Here is a 17,242-nt window from a genome sequence, read left to right on the forward strand (position 1 = left end):
TGAGCTGCTCTGACAGTGGCACATTCCCCTCTTCCCTGGGCTCTATATTTTAGGGTGCTCAGAAGGACAAAGGATGTGAGGTGTGAGAGGGGATGGCAGAGCAGCTGTGGCTGGGCTGAGCCTGGTTTAGTGCTGAGTTTAGCAGTGTGTGGTTATTGTTTCTGAGCTGCAGTGAATAACACGTCCTGACACCAGGGAGGCACCTGAGGATGGGAGGTCATTCCTGGAGAGTGGTGCTCCCCATTGCTCCCTTCTGCTTCAGGATGTATTTCCACTCCCTGCTCCTGTGTCATTGCACATCCTGCTATTACTCCCAACACCCATGGCACGAGTCTGGCCAGGCAGGGAGCTCAGGAGCTGGCCAGCACTGGGATGAAAATCCCCTGTGCCAGCCAAGGCCTGTGGGAAGCAGCTGGATTGGAGGGAATTCCTCACCACAGCAAAGCCCCACTGCTCCCATGGCTTGCTGTGGACCAGTATGCCAGTCCTGGCTGCCTGCGACCAGCTCTGGCTCTGGTTTGCCTTTCCAGTTCAAACAGTCTGAGCTTTGCTCTTGTGCTGTGTGCCCTGCAGCACCTCCCTCCCTGCACAGGGAGCACTGGGTTACAGCCCAGGTGCTGCTGGGCCTGGCTTGGGCATGGTTCCAGGGACTGGGACAGCCCATCTGGCTCAGAGAGGAAAAAGTCTGGAATATCCTCACAGCTGCCTTTGAAGTTCCAGCCTGCAGCCACCTTCTTCTCTCCTTCACCCTGATGTCAGCCAGACAAGAAGGCTGGATGGATGATGATGGATGGATGGATGGATGGATGGATGGATGGATGGATGATGGATGGATGGACTGACCACCTCTCCTGGCTGTCTCTAAGCCCACTGTGGGGTGAAGAAAACTTAGCACTTAACCTCCTGCAAATCCTGCCCAACTTTGGCCTATTCTTCAGGGACTACATGGAAAAGTACTTTAAAGACAGACAGTTTGGCAGCTATTTTTAGGTATTCATTGAGCAAAACACTCTCCAACATCTGCTCATCAGTCAGCTATCCCTTCTCTGAGCAAACCTGATGGGATGAGCAGAAGGAAGATGACATTGTTTTATGTAACAGAAGTAAATTTACTGGAAAAACTCTGCAGCAGCCTCCTCTGCTGCGTGTTATGGATGAATCTTCAGTCTCCTTTTCCTGCCTTGTGCTGGAAACCACCTTCAAAGGCACAGAGAGGATGAGGCTTGGGAACTCCTCGCATTCCTTTATTCTCCCTGTGCTTTCAGAGGTGCCTGCACAGAAATGTGCTGCTTCAGCTCCTCCAGACACGTGATTCCAGAGAAATGATGAAGCAGCACAGGGAGGGTGGGAATAGTGAGGATGGGAATCACAGCCAATGGCAGCCCTGGGGCTGGGACACATTCCTGTGTTCGGGAGGGGAAGGATGTCACAGAGCACAGTGAGGGGACACTGCCCCATGGGCACAGGGAGGGCTTTTTCCTCACTTTTTCATTGGCTTTTTCCTGGCCTTTTCCTTGGCTTTTTTTTTTTTTTTTTTCCCCAGGCTGTTCTGAGATCAGGTAAACAGGAAAATCTGCATGGAGAGATGCTCTGTGTCATTTCTCCCCAGTTTGGATTTCAGTTTGCCCTGTGACCATCCCACAGTGTGGGAAGCAGCCTGCTCCCATTCCTTATGGCCTTGGAAAATCAGAGGGGGAAACCCAGGGAAATGAGTCATCAAGGAGCTCCTGGGGGAAGAGAGACCTAGATTAGGAAGTGTAGAAGGTGTTCCATAACCCAAAGTTCTCAGCTGAAAAAGCCAGGAAATTCAAGGTGATGGCATCCTCCGAGCTGAGCTGCACGTGGCAGAGGTTGGGTCCAGGCCAGGTCGGCCAAAGTTGCATTTTTCACTCATGTTTGAAGTTCTCCCTGCCAGGAACCACACGGTGAGGCTGAAGGACAGTTCATTGCAGGGTTCCAATGTTCATTGTGGCCCAGCAGCTGCATGTCACCAGCTGGCAGTGTGACTAAGCATCCTGAGTTCCCAAATTTAGCCATTCCACTGGAGCTGCTGGCATTTTCTTCCCTTCATTTTTTCCCCTTCCTCTGTAATAAAGGCAGGCAAAGTAAGCAAAGGCATCTCTTGATGACCCCTATGTTGTTTCCTTCCAGTCAGGACACTGCAAAATGGATGAGGCCAGTTGGAACATCTGAGATTTGGCCTTGGAAAGTTTCTAGTCTAAATCATTCTGGTTGGACTTGATGATTCTAAAGGTCTTTTCCAGCATTAACAATTCTGTGATTTCATGAGATCATCCTGACAGGTGAAGTGTGGGAGGATGAGGGGATTTGTTCAGAACCTTTCCACCCTCCAGCACATTAGCTGCAGACTTGTTGGGGGTGCACTCCATCCCCTCATCCAGGTGGTTGATAAAGATATTAAACAGAACTTGATATTGGTATTAAGCAGCTTCCTTCTCCTGATTACTGGGCTGAAAGGAGAAATCAGAGCAGGCTCAAACAGCCCCTCACACCTTTCTGTGGAAGCTGTGCCACTGGAAGGACAGGGAAGCAGCAGTGCTTGTAGGAGAGGGGTATGAGGTGTTGGGGGCAGTGGGGTTTGCACGAGCAGGCACCCAGCATTGAGTACCCCTCTTTGGGGCTGTCCCCTGGTGTTGCTGCTCTCTGCAAATCCTTCTTTCTCACTCTCACAGGGTTACTTAAAGCAGTGCCGGAAGAGGAGGGACATGTTCAGTGACGAGCAGCTGAAAATCATCTTTGGGAACATTGAAGACATCTACAGATTTCAGATGGGGTTTGTGCGGGACCTGGAGAAGCAGTACAACAACGAGGACCCCCATCTCAGTGAGATCGGACCGTGCTTCCTGGAACACGTGAGTCCATGGCCACTGTCCCTCCAGGCCTGGGCTGGGGAGGGAGAGGAAAACTCCAAAGGCAGCAACCTCTTCTGGTAACAGATCAGGGACTGCTCCAGGGGTCTCCGTGTGCTTTGGGAGATGCAGAGGAGGGAGAACTTGGATATGCAGTTGGATAGCCCTCAGTACATCTAGTCACATGGATGAGAAGATACTGGAGGATTTTGCCTAGCCCATCCTACTGTCCCATAAACCACCTCCTGCAGGAGCTGATAAATTGGCCAGTGTTGTAAATGTGGCAGGAAACGTCAAACAAATGCCAGCCCTGGAGCTGGAGGCTTTCCTGGAGGGAGAGTGGAGCAGGGTATCAGAGCTCACAGGTGCTGCAGCTCCTGTGCTGTCAGGGCAACAGTTCATTGCTTATCAGGGAAACTCCTGATAAACATTCCTGAAACTTCAGCAGGACATCCCTAAAGAGTTCCACAGCATCTTCTAAACATCCCTGGGTCTCTCATTGGGGTTTCCTCTGAGAAGGTGCATGAGGTGTTAACATGGCTGGTTCTTATCAGAGCCTGCAAAAAGCAGCATCACATTCCACCTCTGTGCTGGGAAGATGTAGGAAATCTTGCTGAGAATCAGTAACTGAGATGTCATGACTTGAGGCTGTGCTGTCAATTCATTGATAGTGACAATAGCAAGAATTGCTGCTGCGATTTGGAGGAAGATCTGACACTTGCCTGTCACCAGACAGGGGCTGAGAGCTGGCTGATAAACTCCTGATAAATTGTCCCTGCTTAGCCATTTGGGAAATTGAGGGGTGAGGATGTTTAAGATCCTGTTTAGAGGTCTCCGAAGCATCTTGTTCCTCATTTTCTTCAGGAAGAGAGAGCTGGCAGTGCGTGGCTGGGTCAGCTGTGGGGATGGGAAGGACACTGGATCCCTGTTCCCAGAGAAGCAGCTTGTTTGGACCCTCAGGGATTGAGAAGTAATTGCTGAGCAGGCGTGTCTTGGCTAAATAGAATCTGTCCTTTTTTCAGAAGGCATTGACCACAGCTTGGTGGAACTGGCTGCTTTGCAACACCTGACTTTGACCTGGGCTGTCTCAGAGTTAATTTGTGGTGCTGGACTGTGCCCATCTCCTTCCCAGTGAAATCTTCCTCTGCCCTTTCATTGCTTTCTCTGCATGGCCCAGATGAATCAAGCCCAAGTTAAAGGTGACAGTCTGTGGTCAGTGAAGGTAGAAAAAGGACATTCCAACAAAATAGACACCAGAAAACTTGTTAGACCAGTTCAAAAGGTGGAGGAGCATGTGTAAGTGGGTTTTTTGTTAGTTTTTAGTGTTTACTGGGGCTCTGTTCCTGGGGAAATCCATGCAGTACCTTGAGTTCCCCATTGGTAAAGGGAATTTCAAACATACCCAGCCCCCAAAGACTTGCCAGGTGCTTCAGGCTCTTTCAGGAAAGAGTTCTAGAAATAACAAGGTTGTCCTCTTGTCTTGCCAAAAGCCAGAGCTCTCCTGGGTTGTGCCTTTCAAACCCTCCCTGTATGATTTGAAGCTGAGAACAAGCACAGCTCTGTGCATGGCTCACATTAACACACCTGTACCTGCAGAGACTTCGGCCTTGTGTCAGAGTGCAGGTCCCTCTCTGCAGTCCCTCCTTTCCCAGCACCTCTTCCAAACAGGAGGAGCACTGTAGGATCTGTCCTTCCTCCTGCTTGGGCTGTGCTTTCTTGGAAATCCAGACTGGTTTGGGTTGAAAGGCTGGATTAGGAAGATCATTTTGTTCCAGACCCTGCTGTGGGCAGGACACCTTTATAGATTTATGAGACTCCAAGCTCATCCTTGAACACTTCCAGGAATGGGGCAGCCACAGGTACTCTGGGAATTCCTTCCCTGGGCCTCCCCACCCTCCCAGGACGAGCTTCTCCCAGTATCCCTGTTGTGGTGGGCACCTTCCTAAAGAAGGTGTGCTGTGACCTTCCTAAAGAAGCAAAAGACACCTGTGGGGCACAGGCACGTCTGTGCTCAGGCTGGGTGATTTCAGCTCTTCTGGGATCTGGGCAATGCAGAAGGAGAGACAGGGTCTTCGTGTGGGGCTCCAAGGAGAGCTCTATTGTGCTCCTTCCTTGAAGGGTTCAGTGATGAAGGAGCCCCTCGGGCAGGGACAGCAGGGGTTTATATAGGGATCTTGAGGGGCAGGGCAGAACACCAGGGCCAGTGGGATACATGGAATCTGCATGTCACAGCAAGGCATGCTAGGAGAAGCCTTTTTCTCACCCTAACAATGGAGGCTGTCTCCTGAAGGATTGTCTCTCCAAGGGAGAGTTGTGGGTTTTTTCCCTGTTGGCCCACCGGCCCCCACAGATCCCATGGAACCCTGCCCCTCCCAGCCCTGGTGTGGCATTGATCAGCCGGGTCTCTGCCTGACCCGTCCTCCTCCTTCTGCCTTCACAGCAAGATGGCTTCTGGATCTATTCTGAGTACTGTAACAACCACCTGGATGCGTGCATGGAGCTCTCCAAGCTGATGAAGGACAGCAGGTACCAGCACTTCTTCGAGGCGTGCCGCCTGCTGCAGCAGATGATCGACATTGCCATCGACGGCTTCCTGCTGACGCCCGTGCAGAAGATCTGCAAGTACCCCCTGCAGCTGGCAGAGCTGCTCAAGTACACGGCCCAGGAGCACAGGTACTCAGCAGGCATGGGATCAGGGCTGCTTCCCAGCAGGGCCTGGGGGTTTCTGTCCAGTGCTCCTTCCCACCCAAGGGTTGGGGTTTTCTCTCCAGGGCTCCTTCCCTACGCAGGGGTTGGGGGTTTCTGTCCAGTGCTCCTTCCCAACAGAGCTTGGGGTTTCCTGCCCAGGGCTCCTTCCTTCCCAGGGCTTGGGGTTTTCTGTCCGCTGCTCCATCCCCCCAGGGCAAGGGGTTTTTTGTCCAGCTCTTGTCCCTATGACATCCTGCATAAACAGGAGCAGGACAAAGGGTTAGCAGACAGTTCAGTCTCCTCAAAGCAGCAATTCTCGATGGAGACACACTCAGCTCTGCTCTAATCAGACATGTGAACTAATTACCCTTGGATGTACTTTCTGATGCTACTAGTTACACTAGAAGAATTACCTAATTAGCATTCATTGGTCTGAGAGACTCCTTCCCTGCTCCTGGGGAGACCCTGGGCACACAATGAGTACAGGGCCAGGGTCTGCAGCTGGAGCCTGATGTGGGGAGAGCTCCAAACCTGCTCAGCTTTTCAGCCTAGTCCCATCTCTGGTTTTGCCATGGAGTTCAGGTTCAGAGGAGCACCTGCAGTTTGATTGCTTCCCAAAAATTCCAGGATCTCTTTTGCTGCTGCTGAGACAATCAGCCTGGCTGCCTGACAGTGGGAATCAGGAGCAGTGCCTGTGATACCACTTGGGATTTACTGCTGTGAAAATAAGGTGAAAGAAAAATCAGGCCCTGTAAGAGCAGTTTTGTTCCTGCCCTGCCAATTTTCTTACTTTTTCTAAAACCCATTTTAAAGCAAGTGAGAACAGAAAAGACCAGTGATGTTTCAGAAACTTCTGCAAGTGTTTGATGCCTTGTTTTTCTCAGGCCCAGAGCAGAAGTGTTGTGGGAGCAGAGATGCATTGATCAGCTTCGACCTGACCCACTAATCTGAGTGACTCAGGATAGCCAAATGCCCCAAATCACCAATTTGGACAAGCCTTTGGCTTCAGATCCAATTCCTGCTTTTCCAAAGAGCAAATCAAACATGGAATGGACTTGTGGGAACCTTGGGGTATCAGAAAGCTCTGGGATCCCACAGGCTGTGGGTTTTCCCTTCAGCAGCCACAGGAGGACCCACAGCACTGGCTGGGAGCTCAGATGTGGCTTCCCAACAGGAGGGTGTTTAAAATGACCCTCTGTGAGTTATTTGGGAGCCACAGCAAAGGGGATGTGGGCAGTGTGATAACACCAGGGTTGGGTTATTTTGGGAGCACATTCCTGTTCCCTTTGGGATGTTCTAAACTCACCATGTTTGTAAGGAATCACACAGAATCGTGTTCTGAGGAACCTTGGGAGCTCTCCCGTGGTCAGCAGCACTTGGGTGACTCAGCCTGAGGGCTCTGTGGCACTGGATTGCCATGGACACTCATTTCTACTGTTCCTCTGTGCTCTGGGAAGGGAAGGCAGCGTGAGGTCTGCACACCTTGCATTAGGAGGAGTAACCCCTGAAGCTCTGACAGCACAGGGAGGAAACCCGTGGCTGCACAGTGGTGCCATATCCCAGCCCTGGAGTGAGGCAAAACATGGGAAAACACAGGATTGCCAGGGAAAGCAGGGATGTGAGCTTCATGTGACAGAGGAACATGGTCCTCTTTTTCTTTTTTCCTTCCTTTTCACTGCCACCACACCTGCAGAGCTGTGGATTTTCCCTGCACCAGGTCAGGACAATGCTGAAACCAGAATCCAGACCGCGCTCCCCAGAGGTAGCACGTGATGCTTGGCAAGGATCTAGACTTGGATTCTGATGGAGCACTGGGAAGTGGCCACTGCAGCCTCAATAGAATTGACAAACCATTTATTTACCTTCATCTCATGGTTAATGGGATCCTGTTATTGCCTCATGGCCAAATTCTCTGCTCCTGTTGTTTTTTCCTTCTAAGTTTTTGCCAGCTCTGCCACAGACCTGGGCTGGGAGCCCAAAAAGTTCAGTCCTGAGCCTTTTCTTCATTACAGCATGACAGGAAAACATTGCTGGGGTTTTCTCCCTGGGATTAGGGAATTAGCATTCCCAAGATGAAGGGCTGGCACCGTCCCACTCTGCACAGAGGCAGAATGGAGGTGAGCTCAGAGCCTGCCTCGCTCCCTCCCTGCCTGTCTTCAGCCTGGTTCCTTTGAATTTTTCACAAAGCCACATCTGTTCACCTCTTAAAGATGTACTCCAGCTTAATATTAATTAAACATAGGAAGGTCCTAAGTGCAGCTTGCTGGAATCCTGAGCATTCCCAGAGCAGAAGGGAGCTGGAGTTGGGAATGTAGGAACACTTTTACATGAGGAGACTCTGCCAGGGAGTTCCCTCCCTGCTGAGCATGAGCATCACTGCTGGGAGATCATTGGTGACTGTCTGTAAACCCTGCACCTCTCCAGATCCTTCCTGGCTGTAGGGACTTCCCTGTTTCCCTACAGAACTCATGGATGTTCCCCAGGTCACCCTGATGTCCCCCCGGCACTGCTCCTTTCCTGCCTGACACAACCAACACTCCTTCACACAGATGCCCACACAAAAGGAGGCACATGAATTTGTTCATTGTGTAGCACGATCCCTTCCAGCCCTGGAAGTGTCCAAGGCGGGGTTGGATGGGACTTGGAGCACCCTGGGACATTGGAAGGTTTCCTGCCCATGGCAGGGGGTGGAGCTGGATGGGCTTTAAGGTCCCTCCCCACCCAGACCTCTCTGTGATGGTTATATCAGGCAGCCCATCCTCTATTTTCCTTTATTTTGCTGAAGGCCCAGTCCTGCTCTCCTGGAATTTGTGGCATTGCTTTTAACCACACCTAGAATTATGGCATAAGAATTTAAGAAAAAATGAAAGCTCAAGATTTCATCTGAGCAAGGATGCCAAAAGAGCAAATACTATTTTTTGTATATCACAGTGTGTTTCTTAGTATTTATCCTGTTGGGAGCACATGGAGAGGAGATCTAATTCCCAGTATTCACCCCTCTTTTAGCTGTCACCAGCACAATCCTTAGCAATAATCAATAAAGCCATTCCCCCTGCAGCTGCCCAAGATGGCAGTTTTTCTCATTAGTCAGCAATCAATAGCAGCCCTTAAGTTAATAATACATTGTGGTGGTGTTGTGGCAGCTGGCCTTGCCTGTCTTCCCAATGGAAATGAATGTTACAGCTCCTTGGAATGGAAAAGCAGGCACAGGGCAAGGAATCAATGGCATTGATTTCAGCATCACTTTTTGAAAAGACTGATCATCATCCTCAGTGGCCCTGGCAGGAGCCTGTTCTCACTCTGTGTTACTGCACTCACAGGGCCATGCAGGGTCAAAGAAACCAGTTGCTTGATTTGCTCACCTGAAATCTGCAGTGAGAGTGAATTCCACGGGGTTACTGCTCTGGGAGTGGCTTGGAAGGTGCTCTGGCCTTTGTCTAAATTAACCATTTACTAAATGTTCATTTTAAAACCACAAAAATCCAGGCCCAAAGACAGAGGCTATAAAAGTGTTCAGCCTGTCTTTAGAATGCTTTTCAGCTGGGCTCCTTGAGGCTGTAAAGGGCTCACCAGTGCTAGGCTGGTAGAGGGCAGACTGGGCTCCCAGCTCCAGTTTCCATTGAGCTACTCCAGACAATCCAGATGAAAAATCCCATTGTAGCACTGAGGGGTCACCCCTGCCCGTGTCCCTGTGGGCTGGAGAGGTTGTGACAGACTCCTGGGCATGTCCTGCTGCCTTTGATGGCCTTTCCCTCTGTGTCCAGTGACTACAGGTACGTGGCCGCTGCCCTCGCCGTCATGAGGAACGTCACCCTCCAGATCAACGAGCGCAAGCGGCGGCTGGAGAACATCGACAAGATAGCTCAGTGGCAGGCCTCTGTCCTGGACTGGGAGGTACAGTAAGCCTGGCCTGGCAGCCTGGCAAAGTCCAGGCTGTTCTTGGGTTATCTAAGACCCTGTAGTTCGTTTTCCACGGTTTGGGATGAAACCTGGGGTGGAGAAGGCACGGTTGTGACTTCAGGGTGGTGCTTAAACATTAATGGTGCGCTAAAGAAAATCCAGTTCCAGTTTCATCACTAGCAACCTGGAGTGACTTCTGTGGTTGCAGTGCTGGTAGTAGGTGAGACTTGGAGCAAACCCCATGTGCATTCTGCCTCTGTGCTGTGTCACTGGGGAGGAGGGAGGGAAAGACATAGCAAAAAGCCCTGGAAATTGCAAGAGGTTAAGAAAATGAAGAAAATCCTTCTCGTGATTGCTTTATGACTGGAAGCCAAACTGTTAAACTGGAGTTAGAGATGTTATTTGCATTTTATAAATGACATCCCACTTAAAGATATTTCTGAACCAGCCCTCTGTGTAGTGATGGTGTAATTAAGGAGCTGAGAGGCACAGGGAAGGCAGAGTCAGCAGAAGGATTCCTCACCAGCAGGCCTTCAGTCTCTACATTTGTGCCATGTGTTTGGAAGAAAAGCCATACTAAAATTATGTTCTCCCTTTCTTTTCATCCCTGATTTTTAAAAATCATTGTATGGAAGTAATCCATAAATAGGGTTTTGCAGCAGATTGAGGACAAACGTTTTTGTAAATCCTCTCGCTGTTGTCATCAGCCCATGTGTTCAGCAAGGAGATAATCAGAGTGATGGAGCAGCCTTTCTGCTTCCTCACTTGTGAAGTCTGAAATAACTCCACATTCCAGTCATGGGGATCATACTGTGGAAATGAGTGTATGGGAAAGAGGCTTCATCCTTTAATTATTTTATTTCTGGCAAAGATCTGCGAAGGCTGGGAGGAGAGGGAGAGAAATACAGGTGCATCACCTGTGTCCTCCTTGGCTGAACTAGTTTCATTGCTGTGATGGAGGATGGAGGTTTATCACCCTGCATCTGGTGATAAAACACATAAATGCAGCAATCAGAGCTGGGATTGTGGCTGGCTGGGAGAGCAGAGAGCACAGACAATGTGTCTGATTGTTTTACTGCTCAGGAACATCTCTCACTGCCACGCAGACTCATTTCCAGAATGAGGAAACTGCTCTGCAGGAGGCACAGGACCATCAGCTCCATGCTCAGCCCTGGAGTGTGCCATGGGATGAGCTAATGGGGGTCATTTGTGAGGAGCTCCCAGACCCTCACTGTAAATAAATCTCGATTAAGGACAGATCCATTCCAAGCCAGTGAATATTCATGTGTGAGAGGGAAGCCAAGGTGACCTCCACACAGGATCTGTGGAATAGCAGTTGCTTTTTCTCTTCCATTAGCTCAGTTGATAATTCATTTTTATTTAGCCCTGTCCTTGATAATTCATTCCTGCTTAGCAGTACCCGTTCTTTATCTCCATCCCATCCTCCAGCACTTGCCAAATTATTCTTCCAGGCTTTTTTCAGCTATTCCAGATTTTGAGCACATTATTGCAGCAATATCCTTCAGCTTCTCATAACATAGCAAAGCCTGCTGCTGGTACACTCAGAAATCCCATGGGAACACAGCTCCTGGTCAAAGAAAAACACCTTCCTTGCCCTTTTTATTCTGGATTTTGGATCAAGAAGAGTCAGAGTTTTGATGAGAAAGTAGAGGATGGGAGGTGGACCCAGCAGAGGATTTCACTGCTTGATTCTTCCCTCTAAAGCAGTTCTGAGTCACCAGATCCAGCCCCCACTGCACAGCTGTCCATGGAACAGCCAGAAGGATGCACAGAAACCCAAAATACCCAGGAGTGAGGCACAGTGTAATGCAGGAAGAGAGTGGGAGAAATGAAAAGATTGGATCTTTGGGAAGTGCTTGGATGTGCTGAGATGTGTGCAGGTGTTCCTTAGGCACTGCAGACCCCAAATCCCACTGGGAGGCTGCAGGGATGTCCCCAGGACGTGGAGCATCGGGGTTGGCCCCTCACCCAGCCCTGAGGGCTCAGAGCTTTGTCTCCTGTGCAGTTTTGGGGTACAGCAGGGACCTCCTGGTGCGTGTCCCCAGTCTCTCCAGGCTGTGGGGAAGGGACAGTTCTGGTTTGAGGAGAAGATCACCTCCCAGCTGGTGTTTGGTGTCAATGCTGTGCTGCCACAAGGCCTGTCCAGTCTGTGTGAAGTTCCCTGAGCAGAGAGAGGAGCCCCCAGCTGTAATTCCCAGCTTTCCTGGCCCTGCTCCTGCTCTGATCTTTCTGTACCTGTTCTGTCCATCCCAGTGGCTCCAGAGCAGAGGCACAGCCTTCCTGAGACCCCCTGGAAACAGCACTGACCCCAGGAAAACAGAAAACGGGTGTAAAAAATTACCAGTTCAGTCTTTTTCCACCCAAAATGCAGGCAGGGCACAAGATAGAGCTAATCCCAAATTCCCACCACATCGGCACTTCAGGAATGATTTCAGTGGCAGAATGTTGCAGCACGTGGAGATATTTCATTTGGAGGAATGTCTGTTTTTCCTTAGCATCTTGAGACTGATTATGCTGATTGTCTGCTCTGAAGTTGTGTTTTCATTTCTAAATTCGCCCATGTTTTGTCAGGAGATGGTGGAAAAAGATTTTTTAAAGAAGAAGGAAAAATTCCCAAGCAAATGAAAAATACCTAGTGAGGGAATATCTGAAATGTTCTCGTATATAAAATGGGTGCACAGTTTCCTGCAAGGAGAGGCGTTGTTGGGAATGCTGATCCTAAAACAAATAGGAAAAGTAAGGGTGTATCCAAGCTGCTTTAAGCAGAGCGGTTTTACTGAATCCCATTTTTTAGGAATCATTTTTATCCCTCCATGGGATAAAAATCTATCACATGTGTGGCCCCATTGTGGTGAATTTCAGGGTGAGTATTTGAAAACTGCAAATATCCTTGAGTTAAGCAAAGCCAGAGGTTCTCTCCAAGAAATCCTTCAAGCAGGATCTGATTGTTAAAATTGCCAGTGGGACCAGAAAAGGGTGACCTGGCATGGGGGACAGCCAGGCCTGAAGTCTTAAGGAATTCTTGGCAGCTTGGGCATCTTTAGACAAGTAATGACTGAGCAGAATTGTAAGGGAAGATTCTGATCTCACTGGCTGCTGTAAATCAGGAATAAAAAACTGCTGTAAATCCCAGTCACTCTGAGATGAGTTCCTGTGTAATTTGTGGCAATGTGGGCTTGACTGAGAAGCCTGGCTTGGTCTGCTGCCACATGTGACTCATTTATTTTGTAACCTGAATTCCCAGCATATAAACAGACCCAGAGAGGTGCTGCCCACACCAGTCCTCCAGTCCTTTGAGCTGGTAATGGCTCAGAATTTGGGGCTTCCACCACTTCCCAGTGTGCCCTTTCAGTGCCTTTCAGTTCTGAAGTGTTCCCTGATGTTCCAGCTCCATTTCCCCAGCTCAGCGTTGTCCCCTTGCTCAGTGACACACCCTCAGATCAGAGCAGTGACATTTAAAGGCAGCAAGGCAAACCACCACACAGAGCTGCCTTCAAAGGGGGCAGCCAGAGCACCCTGGGCAGCCTTTGCTGCTCTCTCCCTTCCCTGTTCCTGCCCTCTGAGGGAGCTCCAGCCCTCAAAGCTGGTGGGAATAGCTCCACACACACACAGAGCAGGATTTAAAGAGACTGCCACAAAGCCCATCATCATTTCCAAGTCCTTGCCAGCCCCAGGGTTGTATTTACACCCCTCAGAGGCATATCCCTGCCTTCCCCTCTGCTCCTGGTCCCTCTCTCCTGCCCCCCAGATGGATCCTGTGAGCCCCAGGAGCCCTGTGCCACTGTGCCACTGTGCCCAGCTTGCTGGGCTCTGCTCCTAGGCAGGATCTGGGCTGTGTTCCCATGGGCAGGGCTCAGCACAGCCTCCCTGAGTGCCCTGTATGGATGATGTGGGGATGGAAAACAGGTCTGTGCCTCAGCACACCTGGAATTGCTCAATTTTACGCCTTTTCACACAGCTCTTGAACTGCATCAAAACAAAATGAAGCAGCAATCACTGCAGCAGTTCAGGCTCCCTCTCTGGCTCTCCAGCAGCACTTTCCTCCCTTTCAGCCCAGGTTTTTCTCACAGTAGGGAGGAGATCTGTGGAGGTCCCTGATCCAACAGGGGACAGTTAACCAGGTTTGGCAGAGGACAGAGCCTTGCTCATCAGCCTGGATGGGTTTGAACTTGCTATTTAAACAGATTACTGTGGTTTGTGTAGATATTTAGATATTTCTACCAAAGATTCCCATGGGTTCCCACTATGGCAGCTTTCAAGGGTATTAAATTTCCATGAAGAGAGAAGTATATATAAATTTGAGAAATTTAAGAGCACTGTCCTTTTAAATTTCTTCTCATTCCTGTTATTTACGGGTCCTTTAAATCAAGACTTGCTGCCCTTAATTATGTAATCTATAATCACTGGCCTCAGCCTGATACTGCGTTAGTGAATCCAAGAGTGCCACCAAAGAAAGCTGCCTGGAACCACCAAAGTGAGGACAGCCTGATGAGAAATTCTCCTGGAAAAAAAACCACAGCAGGGACTGAACTGGAGCCTTCTTTTTCCTCCTTCTTTTATTTTGTTCCCCCCAGCACCAGAAGGTATCAAAACCGAGCTTGGTGAAAAGGACAACATTTCGCTGCCGTTCCTTTTTGTGATCTCAGCGTAGCCCCGGGTGCTAATCAGCCTGTCAGTCTCTAATTGCAGAACAGCAGTGTCAGGCACGAGAGAGCCCTGCTGGCTCCCTGAGAGCTGGAAAGGGCACAAATCCCCTCCTGGTGCCCAGCAGGACCAGCACAGGGCCGTGCCGGGGTGGGCTGGGGGCCGGGGCAGCTCTGGTGGGCTCTGGACATTCCCAAGCCCAGGGAAGTGTCTGGGAGGGGGAGCAGCTCTCAGTGCCAGCCCTGCCTTCGTACCCTGGTGATCCCATTTATTTCATGACACTTTTAAAGCTCTGTGGTTCCTGCCAGCTGCCCATCACAGAGCAGGGTCAGTGCAGCAGCACTGGGGAGCTGGGGATCTACATCCTTCCAGGCAGCAGCAGCAGCAGAGCTGACCCTGAGCTGTCACAGTCAGGAGTGGCCTGGAGACTCAGCGTGTCACTGAGGGCTCGAGGGAGCTCACATCCAGCCCAGAGCTGGGGCCTTCTGCTCCCATTGCTGCACACAGGGACTGGGGCTCTGCCTGGCACAGCGTGGAGAGAGGAGTCAGCTTTCCTTGGCTGCCTTCTGGATGCTGCAGGATGTGCACTGAAAACCCTGGGTGCATCTGGGGAGGGCTGAGAGGTTCTTTGGAGGCTTATGGGACAAAAGTCAGGTTGAAAAAGGTGTCAGGAGTCAGGGCTTCTCTTGGCCACTCTGCTGCTGTGCACTGCTGAACGTCTGCCAGTTCAGAGCAACTAGAAGTTCAGCCTCTTCCTTTTTCAGCAGGGTTTGTCTTAACTTACAGAAGGATACAGATGATGCAGCCTCTGTGGGAGTTGGAAAAAAAAAATGGAGAAGGAAAAGGAAATTTTTTCCTGTTTCTGTACAGATTTGGAGGCGTGGGACTGGGACAGACATTTGGGGAAGTCTGTCTGGAGCAGGGATCGAGGTGTGCTGGGGGAGCCAATGTCCTTCTTTGCCCCCATCCTGCAACTGCACTCTGAGCCCCTCACTTGGGACCAGGAGAAGACAATTTGTGCTCTTCAGAGAGGTACAACTGTGTCAGGACAAGAAAAGGGCTCAGCACAGCCTCCCTGAGTGCCCTGTATGGATGATGTGGGGATGGAAAACAGGTCTGTGCCTCAGCACACCTGGAATTGCTCAATTTTACGCCTTTTCACACAGCTCTTGAACTGCATCAAAACAAAATGAAGCAGCAATCACTGCAGCAGTTCAGGCTCCCTCTCTGGCTCTCCAGCAGCACTTTCCTCCCTTTCAGCCCAGGTTTTTCTCACTTTTGTGTCAGGACAACCTCTGAACTTTGGGGGTTCAGAGGTTGTGCCCTGAGGCTCCACTGTGGGAATTGGCACAGCAGCCCAGGCTGGAGGAGCAGGGCAGAACCATGGGCATGCTGCTCCTGACAGCCACGTGCCAGTCCCAAACTCTTTGCAATTTGTATTACCCAATTTGCTCAACCCAAGTGGGAAATCAGCTATTTCTGGCCTAGACACTGGGTATAGAAATTGTTTTCCCCACATAAGAAATGCAATACAAATCCCATCATTTTGGATCTGGATGTTTTTGGGTTATGTTGCTTGCAGGGACTACACAGTTTCGATTCGGCTAATCAAGTAGAAGTGTTTACAGAGCCCTCTGTGTGTCCTCAGGCTTCAGATGCTACCACAGGAGTAAAAGACAAAGCTGGCTTTCTATTTTTAGCAGGCAGCCTCTCCTAAACTCGCCCCCTCTCCTAGAGCTCCCATCCATGGGCTTGTGGGAATCTTCTTCATGTGAGCTCATGTGTAGCCAGGAAATCTCACAGTTTCTGGGGCTGGTGTGTTTTCTTCAGAGGCTTCTTCTTCTGGGGCTCATGTCCCCTGAGCTGTGGCAGCAGCACTCGGTCCCTGTGCTCTGGCCAGGCTGAAGTGGGACCCTGCTGAGCACTGGGGGATCACAGCCCATCCCTGTGGGCACTGACCCTCTGTGTCCCTGGGAAGTCATCCCTCGTTAGCCCCTGGGACAGCACAGGCACAGGAGGGAGGCAGGGAGGTGGATAAAGCCCTGGCTAAGGCCATTTGGAAGTCTGTGCTGCAGCTTGGTGATGCAGTGACTTAATGAAGCTGCTGCTGTCACAGGGCCTGGGGACACAGGCGGTCGCTCCCAATCAATGCTGAGAGGTTAATTACACATTTACCTGAGCAGCAGTTTGAAATCCTCACCACGGAACCAGGAAGGGGGGGAACTCCTGGCTGCCTTGGCACCTGCAAGTGCGAGCAGCACCAGAAGTGTGTGTCTAGCTAGATGCCCCCCATAGCTGGCTGAACCTCGACAAGCTGTTTGCTGGGATTTTTGGGATGCTCTCGTCCCAGAAATCAGTTCCAGCTTGGCATCAAAGTCAGAACTACAGTAGTTCACAGCCAAAAAGAAAAAAACACCCTCTTCTCTGTCTTGCTCCTGAATGCTGCTCCTGAGTGCTGCTCCTGAGTGCTGCTCCTGAATCCTGCCTTACCTTTCATCTGGAGCCATCCTGCCTCCTTCTACTGTGCTCCGCCGAGATGCCCACAGGGCAGGTGGTGGTGAATTCACCCATTTTTAATAAATAGATTTTAATTAACTTTTTAAAAAGTCCAGCTCATTCCAATTAGTGGAGGGTGACTGCATTTGTTCTCTCAGAGAGTGGGAGAGAGAGCACTGTGTTTTCAAGACCATCTGCTCATGAATCCTTAAAAAAAACTCGGGAGAAGAAAACAAGCGTTAGCCGGAGGCAGGGAAGGGTGAGGGCACTCTGGCAGCCAGCAGGGAGGCCTGGCCAGCCGCGGGGGGACAGGGCTGCCACAGGAGGCAGGGTGGTCCTGACAAGATTTTAGAAGTGGGAAGCTCTAATGAGCTGTGGGAGAAGGGACTGGCAGTGCCTGGTTGAGTGAGAAGAGAGGCAGCAATCCAGAGGGCTGAGTTCTGGCAGCCTCAGAGATGGGGAACTGCTGCCCCAGTGTGTCCCAGGCTTTTGTAGCTGGCTGGAGATTTCAGGAGGGGAAGTGCTTTGGGATTCTCTTCTAAAGGGACGGCGTGCAGGGAGTTTGGTGCCCTGAATTCAAAGTGCCTCCGGGGTGAGCAGGAGGAAGGGGCTTTGTTTTCCTG

At 50.5% G+C, this 17,242-nt stretch overlaps 1 protein-coding gene across 1 annotated transcript in view; it reads left to right on the plus strand.

The window, feature by feature from the left end:
- ARHGEF9 (Cdc42 guanine nucleotide exchange factor 9) overlaps positions 1-17,242 on the plus strand; it is a 190,038-nt gene that overhangs the window by 142,981 nt on the left and 29,815 nt on the right. The window contains exons 7-9 of the mRNA XM_041484784.1: positions 2,694-2,873; positions 5,311-5,543; positions 9,323-9,452. Coding sequence (XP_041340718.1) covers positions 2,694-2,873; positions 5,311-5,543; positions 9,323-9,452 — 543 coding nt within the window. The remainder of the gene's footprint in view (positions 1-2,693; positions 2,874-5,310; positions 5,544-9,322; positions 9,453-17,242) is intronic.

Source organism: Pyrgilauda ruficollis, unplaced genomic scaffold (assembly GCF_017590135.1).
Source record: "Pyrgilauda ruficollis isolate IOZ18807 unplaced genomic scaffold, ASM1759013v1 scaffold67, whole genome shotgun sequence".
NCBI classification, from domain to species: Eukaryota; Metazoa; Chordata; class Aves; order Passeriformes; family Passeridae; genus Pyrgilauda; species Pyrgilauda ruficollis.